This window comes from Apostichopus japonicus, chromosome 6 (genome assembly GCF_037975245.1).
Source record: "Apostichopus japonicus isolate 1M-3 chromosome 6, ASM3797524v1, whole genome shotgun sequence".
NCBI lineage: Eukaryota > Metazoa > Echinodermata > Holothuroidea > Aspidochirotida > Stichopodidae > Apostichopus > Apostichopus japonicus.
Genome location: NC_092566.1, coordinates 7,592,414 through 7,612,249, shown reverse-complemented (window position 1 = coordinate 7,612,249; position 19,836 = coordinate 7,592,414). Strand labels below are relative to the sequence as shown.

The 19,836-nt window shown below is 38.2% G+C and overlaps 1 protein-coding gene and 1 long non-coding RNA gene across 2 annotated transcripts in view; one reads left to right on the top strand and one right to left on the bottom strand.

Moving 5' to 3' along the window:
- Positions 1 to 19,836, bottom strand: part of LOC139968848 (uncharacterized) — a 190,391-nt gene that overhangs the window by 121,874 nt on the left and 48,681 nt on the right. The gene's annotated exons all lie outside the window — the stretch shown is intronic.
- Positions 4,406 to 19,836, top strand: part of LOC139968830 (zinc finger SWIM domain-containing protein 8-like) — a 28,400-nt gene continuing 12,969 nt past the window's right edge. The window contains exons 1-8 of the mRNA XM_071973332.1: positions 4,406 to 4,562; positions 7,554 to 7,813; positions 8,821 to 8,965; positions 14,287 to 14,381; positions 15,801 to 16,054; positions 16,644 to 16,846; positions 17,813 to 18,014; positions 18,415 to 19,635. Coding sequence (XP_071829433.1) covers positions 4,555 to 4,562; positions 7,554 to 7,813; positions 8,821 to 8,965; positions 14,287 to 14,381; positions 15,801 to 16,054; positions 16,644 to 16,846; positions 17,813 to 18,014; positions 18,415 to 19,635 — 2,388 coding nt within the window. The 5' untranslated portion in view covers positions 4,406 to 4,554. The remainder of the gene's footprint in view (positions 4,563 to 7,553; positions 7,814 to 8,820; positions 8,966 to 14,286; positions 14,382 to 15,800; positions 16,055 to 16,643; positions 16,847 to 17,812; positions 18,015 to 18,414; positions 19,636 to 19,836) is intronic.

The window sequence follows — 19,836 nt, the reverse complement described above, 5'->3', positions numbered from 1 at the left end:
CAATAACATACAATCATTGCCGTGTTATAACCCTTCCAAATTGGTTATAATTATTGGCAAAGTCGTTACAATAATAATCATCATAATAATATTAGTTTAACCATTGAAAAACACATAGAAAATTATTTTTCTTTCAGTATTTTGACATATTTCATTTGCTTTCATGCATGTATCGTACGCGTGTGCAGGGACTTGGACTTTATAATGATTTTCCAATTTCCCAATTTGCACATTAGATATTGCAGTGCTAGTATGCATTGTTTACTTGAGGCGGGGGGGGGGGGGCATTCATGGAGTGATGTGTATACGCAAATAAGATAATACAATAAGAGTTATAAAGGGTACTACATATCAGGCTGCATCAGTCCAATCGAATTTCTGCAAAGTGCCCTTCGACGTTGGTGCCCCCCCAGATTAAAAGTGCTTCCGCCGCCCTTGCCTCCATGGTCGTATATATACCTGGTGCCCCATCCAACCATCAATGTCACATCTCCTCCCTACCCCCCCCCCCTCTTGAATGATAGGGAGTTGCCCGCGACTCTTACTGTAGGATCCGTCTGGACTTTCATGGTGACACAAACTTACTCTAATGTTAGTGTAGTTTAGTGATCGAGATACCTACCATAAACAACTTCCCCAAACAGCTAAGAAAAATCTTATTCCATTTGGGAGATATCACAGATGTAAAGTTCCTTTCACAAACAATGCTAAAGACTTGATCAAGTTTAAACACAAGATCGAGTCGTAAATATGATATTATCGTGCCACGTTTGTTTCAGTTGTTTTCTTCTTATTTGATTACAATGTTTATTTTCTGTGTTGGAAAAGAGTTATGCAAAATACTGAATCTAAAATAATGAACCTCTTACGGCGTTGGTTTCAGTTAGTTTAATTTAGTAAAAAAAGGATCAGGAGGGACACTTAAGTCCCCATCAAGGACCCTATAGAGAGAGGAAAAAAAAACTGAAGACACAAACACTCAGACCCGATTACAATGCTTAAAGTGCTTGTCCAAAGCATTCTTAAACCCATTGACACTACTTGCAAGTACAACTTTCTCAGGCAAACCGTTCAACATAGTGTCAACATATTGTTAACATTTAATCTTGGAAAAAAAGAAGAACAAAAAGAGAGTACATATGGTTACAGATTCTATATCGGGAATATAATGACATCAGAGGTTTACAAAATGATAGCTCCCAGATTGGACGTTTACTGAAACTAAAGGGTATCCTAAACGGTAAAAGATTTTCTTAAGGTTGGGAGTAAAGATCCTTGTAATCCAAAGATAATAGTTGGGATTGCATCCTCTTTAACTAAAAGGCCACATAGGTTATACATCATAACAAAGCTTGAAAATGTAAACCGTAGACCAACACACTCTATATAATATAAATATGGCATTTAAATTATGCCAAATCAGCCATATAACTTAAGTTTTCATATAGTTTATCCAAATGTCACAGGGAAGTAGATTTAATCACTAAACCAAGGATTCAGTCTTATCAGAATATATAGTGGTCACCAAGATCTCATCATCACAGTGTAGCCATATACAATTTGGGATGTCATGTATGCCAGTAACCCCTCAGCCTTGCCCCAAGTCGTTTTGATTTTAGGGATTTGTCAATGCTCTCCCATACTATAGGATCTCTTGACAATACAGTGTATTTTGACTTATAGCAATTTGATGTTGAATAAAAAATAACATTAAACTATGATATGTGATTGATGATAGTATGAACATATCGTGGTGACGAAATTTGAAAAGAGAATCGAATTCATAAGTTACCCGAGGTTCTTATATACCATCTCATTTGGCTACAAAATCTAAGCCGATAGCGGGCTCATGCAGTTTGATTGCAATTTTTCGAGGTTATTTTCGATAAGGCTTGATAAATTTTCAACCTTAAGTGCAAAAGATAAAGCGAACCTTGTGACGTCATCATTTGAACACTGTCCACCAATTACTGTAAACAAGATATCCGCTGATGGTCTCAATCTAAAGAGATTTTTTATATTTTGGCGCAAAACATAATAACGTCATTTCCCCAGTCCAGCTGTACTCTTTGAGCTATATATAACGTCCCGTAAGTTTACTAACACTTCTTCCAATGATTGCAAATAGAGCTTGAAAAAAACATAATTGACAATGTAACTGAAGTGACGCACCTCTCACATCACGCCCTATTTACCCTACCCCATCTCTCGTCCCCTCTCGTCCCCAAGGGCGCAAATGTCCCAGCCCCTGCCGGAGGGGCCCAGTCTTTACAAAATTATAATAAATAAAACAAAAGTTTCTTTTACTAAAAGAATAAAATGGAATTTGTATCATGTCTTGCCTAAAAATCTACTTGCAGTTTTGCTGGCATGTATTTACAGATGTTTATTTGTATGTATAACTTGTCAGTTTCCAATTACATGCAATAAAGTGACTTTGATGTGTAAGTTTGGTCATTAGCCGAGTATTTCAATTTCTGTGTATGAGGGGCCCACCGAGCCTGAAGGGCCCGGGAACCCCAAGATCTACATCCGGCACTGCCTCTATACTCCCATGTCATTTTCCTTCCCCTCCTATTCGGTCGGACCTGGCGATGTAGGAGATCAATGGGAAGTTACAGCCCCGGGCCGGGCGGTCAATTAAGGGCCCGCGAAACTGATATCGAGGAAGCCCTTGAAAATACTTGGATATATATTTAAGGGAAAACAAAGAGTGGAAAAACAGGATCCGATGATGTAGTTATATTCCCAGCAGTGGCGTGCACAGTATACAAAGGTGTGAATAGGGATTCTCAGTTCCCCCAATTGATTTAGGTAAGGGAATGGCCGCCTTTACTGAAGGATATACATACGAATCTAGGATGTAATGGAGGAGGCATTGGTGTACGCAAAGAGGTGGAGGCGGATGACATGCCGCCCACCTACCATCGTCAGCCAGGAGAAATTTGGGATTCAGTGTGGAAGAATTTTTAAACTACTACTGTGAGTGAACCCCCCCCCCCATCCCCCACACACACATCCCTTTTCAACCTTTCACAAAGTATTTATTAGCTCAGACTTGAGCTTAGAGCTACTTATAAAGACCTAATAGTCAGTCTTAATAAGCTTCAGAACTCGCCATATGGGAATCGGCTTCAATGAGCCCAGGGCAGCACCACTCCATTATAAATCCGGGATTCTCCTCTGGCCCTTTCATTAAGGTTCAGGCCCATACCTAAATTAGTTAGGTAAACTTGGGACCCCCCCTCCCCATCGTACACACACCTTTGAAATCATGTGCACATCCAGTGGCGTAGGAAGGTACTATTGAGTGGGGGGGGGGCTGAAGACTGATGGCCGGCCTGGGGGAGGGGTCTAAGGAGAGGGGTGTCCCCCTCCCCTTTGGAATTTTTTGCATTTCCGGGTGGCCTCAGATGCAATTTGGTGCAATATAGCACATTTCAACACCTACTCCATTTTGAAAACTTAATTTTGTATTTTCACCTGGCCTTAGATGCAATTTGGTGTTCCAAATGAGATTTTTTTTCTCATTTGGAAATGAAAAAGGGGGTTTCTGACTTGCGAAGAGGGGGGGCGGAATGATACTTCCGCCCCTCCACATTTTTCACTGGGGGGCTGGCGCCCCCCAGCCCCCCGGTTCCTACGCCCTTGTGCACATCACTGGGAAGGAGGTGTGTGGCACTATGGTCTTAGAGGCCGACTTCATGAAGGGACGTTAAGTGATGCAATCTGAAGCATATTTAAATTAGGTCTAAGCGAATGGTTGTCAATAAATAAATGCTATTGAACCTTTGTGTGAAGTTGGGATGAGGATGGGTTTACACCCGCAGGAATGGATTGATTCTTCCCCCAACTAAATGCAACAAGTTCCTTGACTGAACCATTCCAGTCTACTGATGATGGGCGGTGGGGCCATGTCTCCCCACCCCACCCCATCACATGTTCCTTACCCCGCAGCCCGATTTAACTCTCGATGCATGTGCATACCCCTTTCGCCCGCCCGTGACAGGTCTCACCGTTAACTCTTTTTACGATTGTGAAATTGTGTCTTGCATCTTAGCTTTCGGCTCAGTTTTCTAGTTAAATACCAAGGATGAGGGGTGACATCAGATTTGAGTCAAGGCTTCCTTTCCTGGGGATTGGATGTTTAAATTAGTTTAGATTCCATTGATATGACTGTGTGTTCAGCCTCGTGTGGTCGTGAGTTCAGTTAATCATATCTCCTCAGTCCTTTGTTCACAATCGCCAGTTTCCATGAAAATAATGGTTCCAAGAACAACGAAGTGAATCGATACACACACTCAATCCTCACAGTATTTGTACACCCACTTCATTGTTCAAAGGTCACCAACCTTCGTTCCCCGGAAGCTCCCGATACGCTATCGGACGCAATCGGAGATATTCGGCCATGTTGTTATTGTTACACTATATGTACACTGGTACAATGGGAACAGCTGGACAAAACCGATAGTACGAGAGAGATACACCAGCCGCCCGTCGTCTAAAGATGTTTGATTTTTCTCTCTGAAGCTCATGAAAACGTGACCTGTTACTATGGACAGGTACTAACAAGTTATTCTTCTTATTTATTCCGATTTCTCTTCGATATGTTGGCCAGGTTTGGTTCATTTATGCATTACTTTTCCGTGTGTCTGCTTGTTGTAAGAGACAGAGATATATGCCTACTATGTACTGTAGTAAAGACTGTGAAGCCTGCAATTTGCACGGATCCTAACTCAGTTTATACTTCGATTATACAATACTCAAGTTCGGATTAGCTAATGATTTTTATTGTATTTTAGCGTTATTATTGTATACAAGCTTGTCTTTATTATTCTTATGGTATCTCGCATGGTGATTGTTTTGTTCGTTGTCTTCTTGAAGCATTTTCGAAGGATTTGGCGTAAGTTTTAACACCGGTGATTCTAACCTGTACTCGGTAGTTAACGTTATGTACATAGGGATAAGACTCTGTGCCCTACGTCACATATCCAACGTTCGCTTTGGGTTTATCTAAGAAATGATCGTGGATTTGTAACTTGAAATCGATCAAGTGAGATGTGTAATAAGAGGAGACGAATTCAGATGCAAAGCAAACTCAAATGCATTTTATATCAAAATAGCCAAGATTTTGTTCGCAAGTGATGAGTCACAAGCTAGTCCATACATTGTCCCTTTGTTCAATTGGTAGAGCAATGGGACAATGGATGTGCACAATAGAACTCACTGGACAAAGCTTCTGCAAGGAAAATCAGATCTTATGAAAGTTTCATGAGCATCTATCAGGAAAAAAAGTGATTAATGAATTGATCTGTAGTATTACTTAGATACACAAGATTAATTTTATGGGCAGTTCTTGTTAGGATGGCTTAGCCTTTGTGTGTTATGTTCCATCACCAACATAAATGTAAATGGTTATCAGTGGTTTGAATTTTATGGTATACATTGCTCTGTAACTGTTCATAAAGCAGGCCTTAGGTTGGAAACATACATATGGCAATATTATCACAAAGTATTAAGTTTAGGTTTGTTTATTTGTGTTGACATGTTTCATTATCATGTACGGTATACATGTACAAACATTAATAGAGATACATAAGAGGTGACTGCTAGATGTATATTAATTGGCATACATTTTTATCGATGAAACTGTAACATTAGGAAAATCAAATCTCTCAATTGTGGTTGGTAATCATTCACATTACATATAATGTAAGTTGGAAATTTAAGCTTGTTTATCAAGAGCGCATTGCCTGTTTATGTTAATGTTTAAGCATGCATGAGTTGGGCCTGGTAAGGTAAGTTCACAATATAATATTGCAGGTCAGTATTCAAGTATATTTCATGTTGCAAATGTCTTCATTTCAGGTAATTATGTAGTGTTCAAATTTTAAGAGCTCTGAAATTTTATCTCTTATTAAAAGATATGGTTTCAACATGTACAAATGCACTATGCATTTGTATCTTTGCACTCGCATGATTGTATTGAAATTGTGACCATTTTGCATAGCATCTGATGAATCATTTTTGCTTTGTTCATAATTACACATAAAGTTGTGCTAAAGACCTATAGTTCATGCTTTCATATTGTTTATATTGCTATTGACACCTACTATGGTAATTGGAAATGAGGAATAAAATAATAATAATAATAATTCTTTATGGTGACTTCATTTGGCCACTTCTACTGTATTTATAGCCAATATATACCTCATTTGGGAGATCTATCTATATGGAGCCTGTACAAAGTTAACTACTCACTTTCCTCTTTCTACACTGTTAAATTGGTACTCCTTCACTGATTCTTTTACTACCTTTGACAAAAGGTCGTCTGGCATGTATTTTGGTCTGAAAATTATGTAAGTCTTGTAACTGCTGATGACTGGTTTACAAGGTAACAAGCTGTATGCCGAAAGGCAGAGGGACCAGTGTCCCTTATGCTATGGTTGTGTAACACTGATGATTTGAATAACCAGCGAACATTTAATATTACCAGGCAGCACGAAACCTGAACGAGTAATGTCATGATATCTTGGTTTTAATATGAGTGTCTCAAACCTAACGTAAATTGCCATTAAAAGGCTGATGGGGGGAAGGGGGGGGGTGAGTTGTAGATGTAACTTTATGAGATCACCATTCCAAGTATCATTAATAATTTGGAAACATGACACACAACAAAGTGCCAAAACAGACAAAGAGTAATAGCCATTTCGTATTCCATTTGGCTGTTCAAGTACTTAAAGTGTTTTGCTGTATCCCTGTGTTTACCGGCTATCAAGCAGAGTATAAGTAAATCACCAAACATTTTGGAAAACTGGGCTTGGTAACTGACATCCAGAGCTGCAAGAAAACTTAGGTAAAGTTCTTGACATTTTGAAAGCAATTGGAGAATGGAGAAGATTATCAGTTGATATTTATGTCTAGCAAAATTGTAGAACTGTTCACACCATAAGATCATGATTCACACATGACACCATGATTGAAAGATATTAAACCTAATATGCTTGTTCATTGCATTGTGCAACCCCATTAGACCCAAAAAGCAGGTAAATAGCCTACTGCACGGTAAAACATGGATTATCTGAACTTTTATCAACCATCTCATTGATCATCTGCGTCATTGATTATCTGGATTTGCGATTCTCCAAATCCAGTCCCATCTTTACATTTTTTAAATATTGCACTATATACATATATCATGTATTATGTACAAGTATCATGAGCGTTTATGCATAGCTGCAGGAAACTTTCTCTTTTAAAAACACATTGCACAGTCTATTACAAACAGCATATTAGACAGTAGGATCAGAAATATATCCAGATGTACTACATATCATATCTTGAATTTCTGGACAACATTTTCTCTTGACATGTGCAGATAAGTTTCGTTGTGTGGGTTTAGATAAAGTAATGCGTACGAGCCTCCTTACAATGAGGTGTACCATGCTCCTTTGTTTTTATTCTTTGTTTTGCTTGTTTCAGTTTTTGTGTCTTTGATGATATATCCCTGCATCCAGTGTCTACCTTCTTTTCTTTTCCTCTCCCGTGCACAGAGTTATGGATCTAGAGAGTTTCTTGGAGTACAGTACAGAATGGGACGACCAAGGCGACCACCAGTCGTTTGAGGACAGCGATAGGTTCGAGGACGAGTCCTATGACTCGATGGGGAGCGACACAGAGAGCCTCTGTCCTAATAATTGGAGGGGCTGGAAGAAACCCGGGGGTAGCGAAAGATCCAGCGACAGACCAGTCAATTTGAATGTTGGACCTTCTGTATCAACTATCACTGTCATGGAAGAAAGTGATCCCGAAGGTTTGTAAAGTTCTATCAATCTGTTGAAAAGAGCTGAATACTGTGAAAGTGAAAGTATCTGGACGGACAGTAAATAGGATCAATTAAACTATCTCACATTAATGCAAAAAGTATCTGCTCCCTCATATATGCTACTGTACATTCAAAGGCAATGGAAAGAGTGACTTAGGGATAGGCTGAGCAATGGGTATTAAGGATAGGCTGAGAAAGGGGTAAGGATAGGCTGAGAAAGGGGTAAGGATAGGCTGAGAAAGGGGTAAGGATAGGCTGAGACCAGGGTATTAAGGATAGGCTGAGACCAGGGTAAGGATAGGCTGAGACCAGGGGTAAGGATAGGCTGAGACCAGGGTATTAAGGATAGGCTGAGACCAGGGTAAGGATAGGCTGAGAAAGGGGTAAGGAGAGCATGTATCTTGTGGTAGATTTGACAAAAGAGCTCTCTAGGATATCAGAGGAGGGACTGCCATTTCATACTGTTTAGAACTTTGAATTAAAGTAGCACGAACACGTGAAAAGAGCTCGCAAGCTGCAAACAACGCCTGATGAACTTGCATGCTGATGTGATTGACCAGTTCATGGTTCCAGAGATATGCTATACAAAAACTTTGCATGGTTTCAATTAAGTGCAGAATTATGAAAATGCTTAGAAGACACAAGCCAAGGCTCTTCAAACAGTTTGCTTGACTTGAAACTTCCACTAAAGTCCTTGATAACAAGCACAATGTTAGTAAAGATATCATCTGTACATAACCAAGGAGAAACAGAAATCTTATCAAGAAGTTGGTTGAAATCAAGTATCTTTTACTGACATTAATAACATGGTTCTTCCAGAATTCTAACTAAGAATTTTAGACTGTAGTACATCTAAGAATTGCACACTAGCTGACTTTACTTATCTTTCAATTAAGTGTTAATCTTGACTCTTTCTATCTTTCTTTCCTTTTTTGTTCATTTTTGTAATATTTCACCTTTTTTCCCTAACATTAATTGATATATGTTTTTTTCAGTTTTGCCTCTCTGTGAGCTGGCAGCTATAACAGTTGCTCATCACATTCCATTTGAAGTTGTCGAAAAAATGTACCCAACCATCCCAGAAAATCTCCAGCTCAGAATCGCCTTTTGGAGTTTCCCTGAAAATGAAGAAGATATCAGGTAAAATCTTCAAATCTTTTTATATTGATTTTAAGTTTAGTCTTGAAGATCTATTTCCATCAAAGACAACCATACCACTTGCAAGTACTGTAATGCCTTGTTCACACATGATTTGTGTGCACACTAGGGGGATGATCTGAAACCACAAGGGGGCAATCAAGTTTGTAGCATGAATGCTCACTTTGTGGTTTCCATCTCTGGAAGATCCTGACACTACAAAGGCGGTCAAGATTCAGATTAACGATCTACGATTGCTGCATAAATACATGTGGTTGCAGTGTTTGTACCCTGTAAAGGCAAACTAGTTTATATCATTAACAAGCTACGATTTATCGCTGCGTAAATACATAGCACTGGTAGTGCAGTGTTTGTACCCTTCAGAGGTGATCCAGATTATATCATTATCAAGCAATGATTGCTTGCCCATGTCATTGCTGTGTATATACATATCAGTGTGAGTGTCATGTTTGTACCCTTCAAATGCAATCTAGTTTATATCATTAACAAGCTACGATTGCTTGCCCTAGAATCATTGATGCGTAAAATACATAGCAGTGCGAGTGCAGTGTTTGCACCCTGCAAAGATGATCTAAATAATATCATTAACAAGCAACGATTGCTTGCCCTCGTCATTACCGTGTAAATACATAGCAGTGTGAGTGCCATGTTAGTACCATGCAAATCCTATCTTGATTATATCATTGACAAGCTCCAATGCTTGAACGCATTATTGCTACGTAAATACATAGCAGTTTGAGTGCAGTGTTACTACCCTGGAAAGGCGATCCAGATTATATCATTTACAAACTTCTATTGCTTGCCCTCATCATTGCTGCATAAATACATAGCAGTGCGTGTGCAGTGTAAGTACCCTGCAAATGCAATCTAGATTATATCATTAACAAGCTCCAATGCTTGCCTTCATCATTGCTGCATAAATACATGGTGGATTGCAGTGTTTGTGCAGGACAATAACAAGCATGGTAGCACTATAACTAGCTAATTGGTTTGTGAATGATCATTGCGACATTTCTTCGGTTCTGTAATGCTCTTTCTTTTCAATGTTGATTCACCACCTGTTCTCCAATCTGGACTTGTCTTGTGTCAGTATATCACCTCCCATGAAGATTCTGATTCTCGTTGCAAACTCAAATGTGAACAAAGGCCTATGACACAAATATGATGGAAAATGCCACAGGTCTACTAGGACAAAATAATCCACAGTGATAGTTGAATACTTTATTTCAGTTTCTTGTTTCTAACTCTGGATATGGTTGTTGCAAGTTGACTTATTTTTCCCCCGGGATAAAGCAACCATTAATGCCAGGAAATGGATAACAGTAGGTGGTCTGTCATAGTGGCACATACTCTTCAAAGCACTAATTTCCTTGAATAATCCTGCTCTTTATTTGTCCTTCAAAAGTTTTTTGATAAAATAAATTATTTAAAGTGAATATGGTTCAATCAAGTATGTTCAGTAATAAAGACTAGGTCATCATCTAGCATGTTTATAACAAAGATTTTAACAAAAGGGTTACATCTACATCGTAAACTGGACTGAGCACACCAGTTATGTTTACTACGTAACTTCTCATGAGGCATTAGAAATAAAATGCATGTGCACAAAGAATATATTTAGTGTATCATTTATATTTCATATCTTGAGGAAGTACGTTTTTTTTTTTTCAATACAAACATCAGTATACAAGCATAGGCCCGGTCTATACTTTCATAAGTATACCAAGATTTCAGATAGTATACCAACAGTGGGCCTAGACTAGTGAAAAATACTATTTTGCATTCACATCCATGGGAGTTCACTAGGTTAATTTCTTAACTGAATCTTGTTGTTAACGGCATGTAATGTCAATTCAATCAATACAAACACCAGTATTTAAGCTTAGGCCAGGCCTATACTTTCATAACAGATAGTATACCAACAGTGGGCCTAGACTAGTGAAAAATACTATTTTGCATTCACATCCATGGGAGTTCACTAGGTTAATTTCTTAACTGAATCTTGTTGTTAACGGCATGTAATGTCAATTCAATCAATACAAACACCAGTATTTAAGCTTAGGCCAGGCCTATACTTTCATAACAGATAGTATACCAACAGTGGACCTAGACTAGTGTAAAATACTATAAAGCATTCACATCCATGAAAGTTCACTAGGTTAATATTTTTGAATATTGTGGCTAGAAATGTCAATACAAACATCAGTATTTCAGCATAGGCCAGGCCTATACTTTCATAACAGAGAGTATACCAACAGTGGGCCTACTTACTACCTAGACTAGTGAAAAATACTATTTAGCATTCACATCCATGAAAGCTCACTAGGTTTTAAATCGTTGTGGTAAATGGCATGTAAAGTCCTTTTAACATAAGAAATGCAACCAGCTGCGTTAACTAAAAGTGAAAAGCTTTTTCATAACTAGTGGTTTTGTAATCCTGAACTTGATACAAGAGGTGTTTATTTTATTTCCATGTAAACAACAATAGTGTGAGAGCATTGTGGTCAAGTGGTTAAGGTAGTACCACTTGTGATCGAAGGCTTGTAGGTTCAAGTTCTGGCCAGATTATTGTGTTTTGTCCTTGGGAAGGCACTTTATCTCCATTGCCTCTCTTCACCCAGGTGTATGAATGGGGACCTGTGAGATAAACTGTCAGTTGGGCGCTGTTTAGCTGCTGCCATGTGGAGGGATTGTCTCTGTGTTTGACAGGTTATCGTTGACCACGGTAATATTGTGATGGGCCTTGAGCACTGTATCAGTGGATATGTCTGCGCTTTATAAATCCTCAATATTATTATATTATATTGTTGTCCCATGCAGTGAGAGCTCTGTTAACAATAAGTCGGTCAAATTAGGTTTTGTTTATAAATCTCAGACAAGAAAAAGATGTTTCTGTTAATAATTGACTAGTTTAGACCTATTTAAAGTTATGTACCGAAAAAGAAAGAACTTTGAACTAAGTTACAGTAGTATGTAAACAGCATCAAAGTTAAAAAGGAATTTACAACAGTGGATTAAGAAAGTTTAAAAATGATAAGTAATGAAATATCTAAATCAAGTATAAAAACATTCTTCTTTTAAAGAAAAGAAGAATTGCCCAACCCTGTTATGACTTAACCAGTAGCATATTATGAAATAAAGCAATCTAATCTGTCTCAGCTATGACAATGACAGCATAGCTATGACAGAATAAATACTCAATATCACTTAAACATATGAAAGTAAACAATAAGTCAAGTGAACAAATATTTTTAATTTTACATATCAAATTCGTGCTTGGAAATGGAGAAAACAGAAGTATGATACTTATAAAATCGTTTTCCCAAGAAATATTAATCTGTCAGAAAATGTACTGGAAGTATTTGATGAAACACAACAGAAAACACAAAAAAAATAAATAAATACATACTAACACAAATGGAGACAATCAGTCAAAAAATAGTGACTTTAATTTGGGTAAACATAGGTTGACAATTTTTGCTGATGTACACATTTTTGACACCTTTTTTTAAAAACCTGAAATTGAAACACAAACTACATAATGGACTAAGTAGGAATTTTGTTTGACTGCGAATTTGTAATTACCTATTGTTGATGGACCAAAAATTCTTGCAAAACTTTCACATGATTTGTTTCACATGTTTGAAGTTTATGGGGAAGTTTTCTATTCGATGTCAAAATGTATATATTTTTTTACCTTAGAAGCTTCCTGTAAAAAGATTAATACTGTGTTATTAACAAATTGCAAATTTTGTAAACTTTAGGAAAATGTCCTTGACAGTGACATCACTGATTGGTTGTTATGAAGGATTCCTAATTATGTTGCCAACCAGAAATGGTACAGTAGGTGAATCTAAAAGACGAAGTCACCCTCACTTTGCCTTGGTCTTAGTAATTCATATCTATGTTGTCATTGAATACTACAAAAACCAGATGTGTTATATCTTCTGGGTGTCATCTTTGCCTGGTCTCTGAGAGTTATGAGCAGTAATCAACCAATCAGATGGCTTCAATGAGGGTACATACCATTGTTATGAGTCTTATCTTCAGTTGACATGTTTGACAAAATGGGTCACAGTTCTTATTCTACAAAGGGGGGGGGGGGGATTAAAGCAGCATTTTGCGTCCTTTTCTATGATTTTTCTCAACCTCACTGATTCCACTTTGCCATAACGACATACATAACTAGCTAATCTATTTATATTTTACTTCAAATGGTGGCATAAAAGTCTAAAAATTTGCAACTTTCAACTTTGTTGCTCTCCAAGATATTTTCCATTGGGAACCCAATAAACCTCGCCCATAATATGAATATTTAAACACTACGAACGTCATTGACAAATACGTAATATAACATCACGCTTGATTTGTGTACAGTCTATATGGCAGTTGTACCAGGGAGTTGCATAACAACTCCCTGGTTCATGTGGTTGTACCAACGCAAAGTCTTGAATCTATTTTTAGCAATGGCTCATAACTAAACCTGCATCTCTGATTGGTTGCATTCAAACTAGTGGGTTTGGCGGAATTGTATACGATTAATTTTAACTGTGGAATTTGTCGAGGACACTCTTCTCATTATCGACATAAATCGTTAATTACTGGCTAATTAATGATCTTGGCAGGGTGAAACTTGGATGGTATCTAAGTTTGCTGTTTTATGATTGATACATGTAAAAAAATCGATGCACATGATAAAAAGGTGGAAAAAAGTGACCCAACGCAAAATGCTGCTTTAAGAAGAAGGGAGATTTCCTTGAAGATCTAAAGATATATATTGGCTCAGTTTCAATTCACTGTCGAGTTTCACTTTAATTCAGGCTTTTATCGCAAGTCATCGAGGAGTCAGTTTTTCCGTTTTAACTCGATAGTATTCCTGCGACAATAACTTCTGTTTTGTGGTTGAGCAAATCCAATATTGTTCAGCAATGTACCACAAGATGTTATCCCTTGTAAAAATGTTATGATTGGATCATTTCTCTGATGTAGGAAATGTTATGAGATTGGAGAGCTGTAAACAAAGTCAGTTTCAGTTGCAAAGTCAGCTGTCTGTTAATATTTTTGGAATAAGATGACCTATTAGAGAAGAGAGGTACAGGATAATATCTTTCTTTGTCCCTCACTTTTTTTATTCTATATTAAATTTATTACGTAACTAAATATTAGTAAATTTATTCACGATACAAGTCATAGTCGATATTTCATTCCAAATTGTACCTTGTCCTTAGATAAATTCAATCGATTTTATAGTTAGCAGCATGAATCCCTGCTAATCATCTGGATTAATTATTTTTACTTCCCAGATTATATTCCTGCTTGGCAAATGGAAGTCCTGATGAATTTTCAAAAGGAGAACTTCTCGTGCGAAGTAAACTTTTGGAAAATGTTCTTCAAATAGGTATGTGACAATTTTTGTTGTTGGCATGTATGATATCTTCAGCCATGGCTTATCAAGTAGTCAAGTTGTCAAGTAGATGAAATGTCTTGTCAAACAATCAAAACTAACCTTTGAATGCCTGCAGGTGACAACCATTTGTTTATACCGTAAGTGACTTCAGACCTGTCAAACCTTAAAATGATCTTTTCAGACAAATCTATAATTTAAGGAAAGTCAGATTATTCTAAAGACACCCTGAAAAACGTTAAAGAAACTGATTGCTCTTGTAGTCGTAAGTTCTCTTCCAATGTCAAATTTAAACACTTGATCAGACATTGTTTTTTTTTTCCATTTTTTTTTTCATTTTAAAGTCTTGAGTAATGGTTAAAACCTCTCTAAACAATACTAAAGATCAAATTGTAGCTTAAGCCTGTCACCCTGTCATAGCAGATTAGCAGATTTACTAAACATCTAGCATTTCTTACATCCAAGAATCTGGGCTGAAGTTGTTATTGACATTAACTGTTGAGGGTAGATACCAGCTGATTGTACCCTTTTTGAAGAACGTGAGAAAGTCCATAAAGTTGGCAGAAAATATTATATCACCCGTTAACTTGGACGAACTTAATGGGAAGGGGAATTCAATCCAGTTCAACTCAATTTAAATTATTGGTAGTGCAGTAACAGTAATATATTAATGATAGAACATGCAACAAATACATCTATCATGATACAACAAATAGGTACAAATAGGATACAACCACATATGTTATTCATTATATAAATTTCACATCACCTTCGGTGGTCATTCTTTTCCTACCAAAGTGGATCTCCTCAGTTTTTACGGTGCCATTGCGGGGTGGGCTAGCTTCAGTGTGTTTGTGTGCTATCGTTGTACAGATATCAAATACACATGCTACAGCTATCTGGCTATCACAAAGTCCCACCAAACATCTATAAAGCGCGTGGCACCCCGAATGGGGAAAATATAAGTTAACAATTCCGTACGAAATCAAGGCATGCCTGATGGGCGATATTATTATCACTTGAAATGAAAGGGAATCAGGAAAGAAATTTGAAAGAAACATATGTGATGTCCGGGTAACGTAAAGAAACCTAAATTGATGGAGGTGCAAATGGGGTGGGTGAGTGGGTGGGCAAGTGGGTGGGGTGGGGGTTGGTTACACTGCACAATGTGGAAAGGAAACAAAGACAGCATTGCAAACACAACGAGCAACGTTACTTGGATTAGCAAGGTATTTCTTCAAAGAATTTGACGTACATTAGAGGATTTTTAGCTGTATTTGGTAAAGAATTCCACAGATCAGCACCATTAGGATTTTTGGGTTATGAAAATCGGCCATATTTCAACCGTGTCATCCTTCAGTATCACTTTAACTTTTGTTTTTTTTTGGATATTCTCTTAAATATTCTTCTCAGGGTTTCATCTAGGATGCACCATAGATTCTTTTAATGTTGCTATAACCTTTGACCGGTGTAGAATCTCGTCATGCAGTTGCACCTGTAACACCGTAAGTAAATGGTGCAGCCATGTGGTGGCCCTCTGCTTACACCGTATGCAGCAACCAGAGGCGCTCTGCATCAGGGCCCCAGTGTCGGAATCTCTCTCACGGCTACAGAGGGACCAGCTCCAAAAGTTCGCCCAGTATTTAATAAGCGAGCTTCCTCAACAGGTGAATTAATTTCTGGTCTTTTTTGTTGTTGTTTTTTTTTGAAAGATCAAAATGATTTTCCCTTGGACTTTTGTGGGAAATGTTGAGGTTACCTGTTACCTGTTAAAACCTAACTTTTCTTTTTCTTCTGTACTATAAAATCATATTTTCATATAATGTTTCATATTTTCATATTTTAATATTATGTAAGTAGGTTAAAATACAATAGATACATCTACCTATGTAAACACATCCACTAGGATATAATTTGCGTCCTCACTGAAATGTAAATATGTGATATAACAAAGGACTTAACCTGTTACAACTTGTTATGTATGCTTCAAGATCTTAAACCCAGATTTTTTTGTTTCATCTGTACTATAAAATCAGTTTCATATTAATGTAAGTAGGTTAAAATACAATAGATACATCTACCTAGATGTAAATGCATCCACTTGGAACAATGGCATCCTCTCTGAAATGTAAATACACCAAGTCCATGGTTAGTCAACAAATCTCGTGAAACGAGTGATTGTTCATAACTAGGAACGTTAGATTTGATCTGAATTTCAATTTCAAATAATTACCATTATCTTGGTATTTTCAACAGATTTTACCAACGGCTCAGAAGTTACTAGACGAACTGCTGATGTCGGAGACCAGCCTTATCAACACGGTTGCCGGGGCACCAGATCCGACAGCAGGACCCTCGGCAACAGAATTGACCAGATGGTTTCTGGATGAAACAACTCTTCACGATAACATTAAAAAGACTTTAACCAAATTTAGTGGACCACAGCCTGTGGTTTTGAGGTAAAATTCAAGGAGAACTTTTGCTTGTGTCTTCATATGAACTGTACTAAATTTTGTGGTGGTAACAGCTCATTTGTTATAAGAATCCACTTAAACCTGGGTTATATTGATAAAATTACCAATATTTCAGGAAGTATTAATACAAACCATATTTAAAATGAGTTGTCACTTTTAACTAACTAACTAACTAAACCAAATGATGAAATTATACAATATCAGACAAATTTTCTGTCCCTTTGAAAAAATTGTCACCAAGGTTTGTGATCTTCACAAGACACCTGAACACACAAATATGTGGTGTATTTATGATTTCTTATAATTGTAGTCTTCATCTTGATTATAGTGGAATGCTGTTTCAGAAACCTCAAGTGACCGACATCTTCATTCTAGTGGAGGGTTCCTCGTTAGTGATTCGTAATTATCTCATAGTGGACTCTATGTAGAGCAAGTGATTAACATATATAACTTGAGTGATTACTATAAGTGATTACTATAAGTGATTACTATAACTTAAGCCAAACTGAGACAGACAGAAGTGAAGACAAGATATATTTTAAGCGAATAATTAGTTATTTCCACCCTTGCAACAGCGTACAACTAAAATCAGGACAAAATATAAAGCAAATTCCCCCCCTCCCTCTTTCAAAAGAAAAACATAGACAACAAATGTTGATTGCTTAAAGTTAAGGAAAGTCAGTATAGAAAACTACATGATTACAAAGTTAATGAAGGAAATTTTTAAAGAAACTAAACCTATCAAAAGGTCAAGCCATCTAAGTAACAATGTAATGAAAGAAGACAACACAAAGATCGAAACCAATCTCAACATTCTCACCCCCACCCCCAACTCCCCCAAATCACCAAACCCTCTCACCACCACCACCACCGCTTAAAAGGAAAAGAAGTTCATATTTCCCTCAAGGTGTAATTTTGTGTTTGTGCGTGTGTGAAATTTCTTTCCCATAGTGACGTGAACTCCTTGCATTTACCATCGACTGCTCCTGTGGCATCTCTCGAATACACAAACTTACTGAAACCTCTGAGAGGACGAGAACCAGAAGGAATTTGGAATTTGCTCTCAATCGTCAAGGAGATGATGAGAAGAAGAGATAGCAATGCTATGTTACTTCTCAAAGTAATCACGGAAGAATGTTTGGGATGTGAACAGGTCAGATATTCAATTTTATTTTAATCTAATTTGATTTGCAGAATGCAAATCACAATCATTTTTATTCAGAGGTCAAATGTCAATGGAGGTCAATTTGTTGAATGATCTCATGCTACACATGTGGCTTACTCATAGTATATTATAAACAAATGACATTGGCTATTGCAGAATCATTTGTGTAGGTACTCTATTCTAAACTCATTGTTTTTGCAGTAGAAATGTGATCTCTTATTCAAATCCCATTTTCCAGCCTATAATTTCTTTGCTCTTTCCAAATTTAGTATATAATTATTTCAACCATTCTTTTATTTATGATTTTGCTCTGATATTTTCTTGCCAATTTTGAGTAGCGGTCATGGCGTAAATTCCTCATTTCTCTCAACCTGTCTATCCCTGACAGATCGTCGTCTGGTGGTTTTACACGAGAACGTCCGCTCTTCATTCGCAATGCGGTAACCACGGCCACCGGGCCAACAGCAACAGTCAACTTGCGACGGCTCAGCATGCTGGAGCCAGCATGTGCGATGAGATTGTGAACCTTTGGCGGCTAGCTTGTTTGGACCCCATGCTGAGCCCCGAGGACAGACACACCCACGAACAGCAACTACGCCAGTGGCACCTCCAGGTGCTCAAGGCGAGAGGTCTAAATTTCACCATCTCGGGAAGTAGCAGTGGGGGTAACAAAGTCCGGAAAGTGGACGTGGAAATATTCAACGGCTTCAAACCCGCCATTGAGGCTTGCCTCTTGGACTGGTCAGACTTCCCCATTCCGGGAATCACGTACCTCGAGAGCGACGTGACTTCGGATTTGACGAAGGATAAAATTGATACAGATGACAGTGGAGATGGAGATAGTTCAGAGACTCAGAAAGGGGAGTCCACTCAGGATAAAGGAGAAGGATCGCAGCCTCTTTCATCCTTTACGATGGAAAGCGGCCATCAGGGAATCATTTCAGACTTTAGGACTAGTACCGTTCCGACTGTTAATTTATTGAAAGATCATGTTAGTGGTAGTAGTAGTAGTAGAACTTGTAGTACTGTCAACCCTCCTGAGGGGGGGATTTCAAAGAGAACGGATCACAGTGCAAATCAGGCGGACGAAGCCAATGCTCTGCAGAGGTTGAACTCCTCCGACTCTGGCGAATCCTCCTCCAGTGACAAGGTAGAAGGGTACCACACAGGGGCCACCATGTCCCCGACCGATGACTCTGATTCCGATAGCAGAGCAGCGTCCGGTTCTCAACAGACCCCGATCGCCAAAGTCGCGACCGAGGTGGGAAAAGTCCAAATCCCGGCGCAAGCCGCCACAACGGCGGCCGAGAAAAGCGGAGCTAAGAGGAAGACGATTAAAGCGAATCATTTCGATACATTAGACTCTGACCTGACAGACAGTGATGTCCCGCCTGCTAAACCAGTCAAGGTCGACACAAAAGGTCAAAGTTTACCGAGTACATCGGAGATGGAAGTTCCGAAACAGAAGGAAACCAACAAACAGTCAAGCGATGAATACCACGTTTATTTCTACGATACAAAAGCCAAACTACCAGAGACGGCTGCCAAGAAGAAAGAGGTCCCTCCTAATCCATTCGCTTTTATCAAGAGGACAGAAGATGGAGTGGAGGTGAGCTTCCTATTTTTCAAATATAGTGGAAGAAGAACATTTGGGGTTAATTCTGTTAAGGAAGGCATTTATGCACGGACGATAAGTCAATTTTTTCACTGCCAAAATATTGCAGAGGAATAAATTCCTCCGACAGTCTGTCCAGAAGTCAGTGCAATTATCGTAGGGATTAGTTTTCCCTCTTGAATTGATAGGTTATGA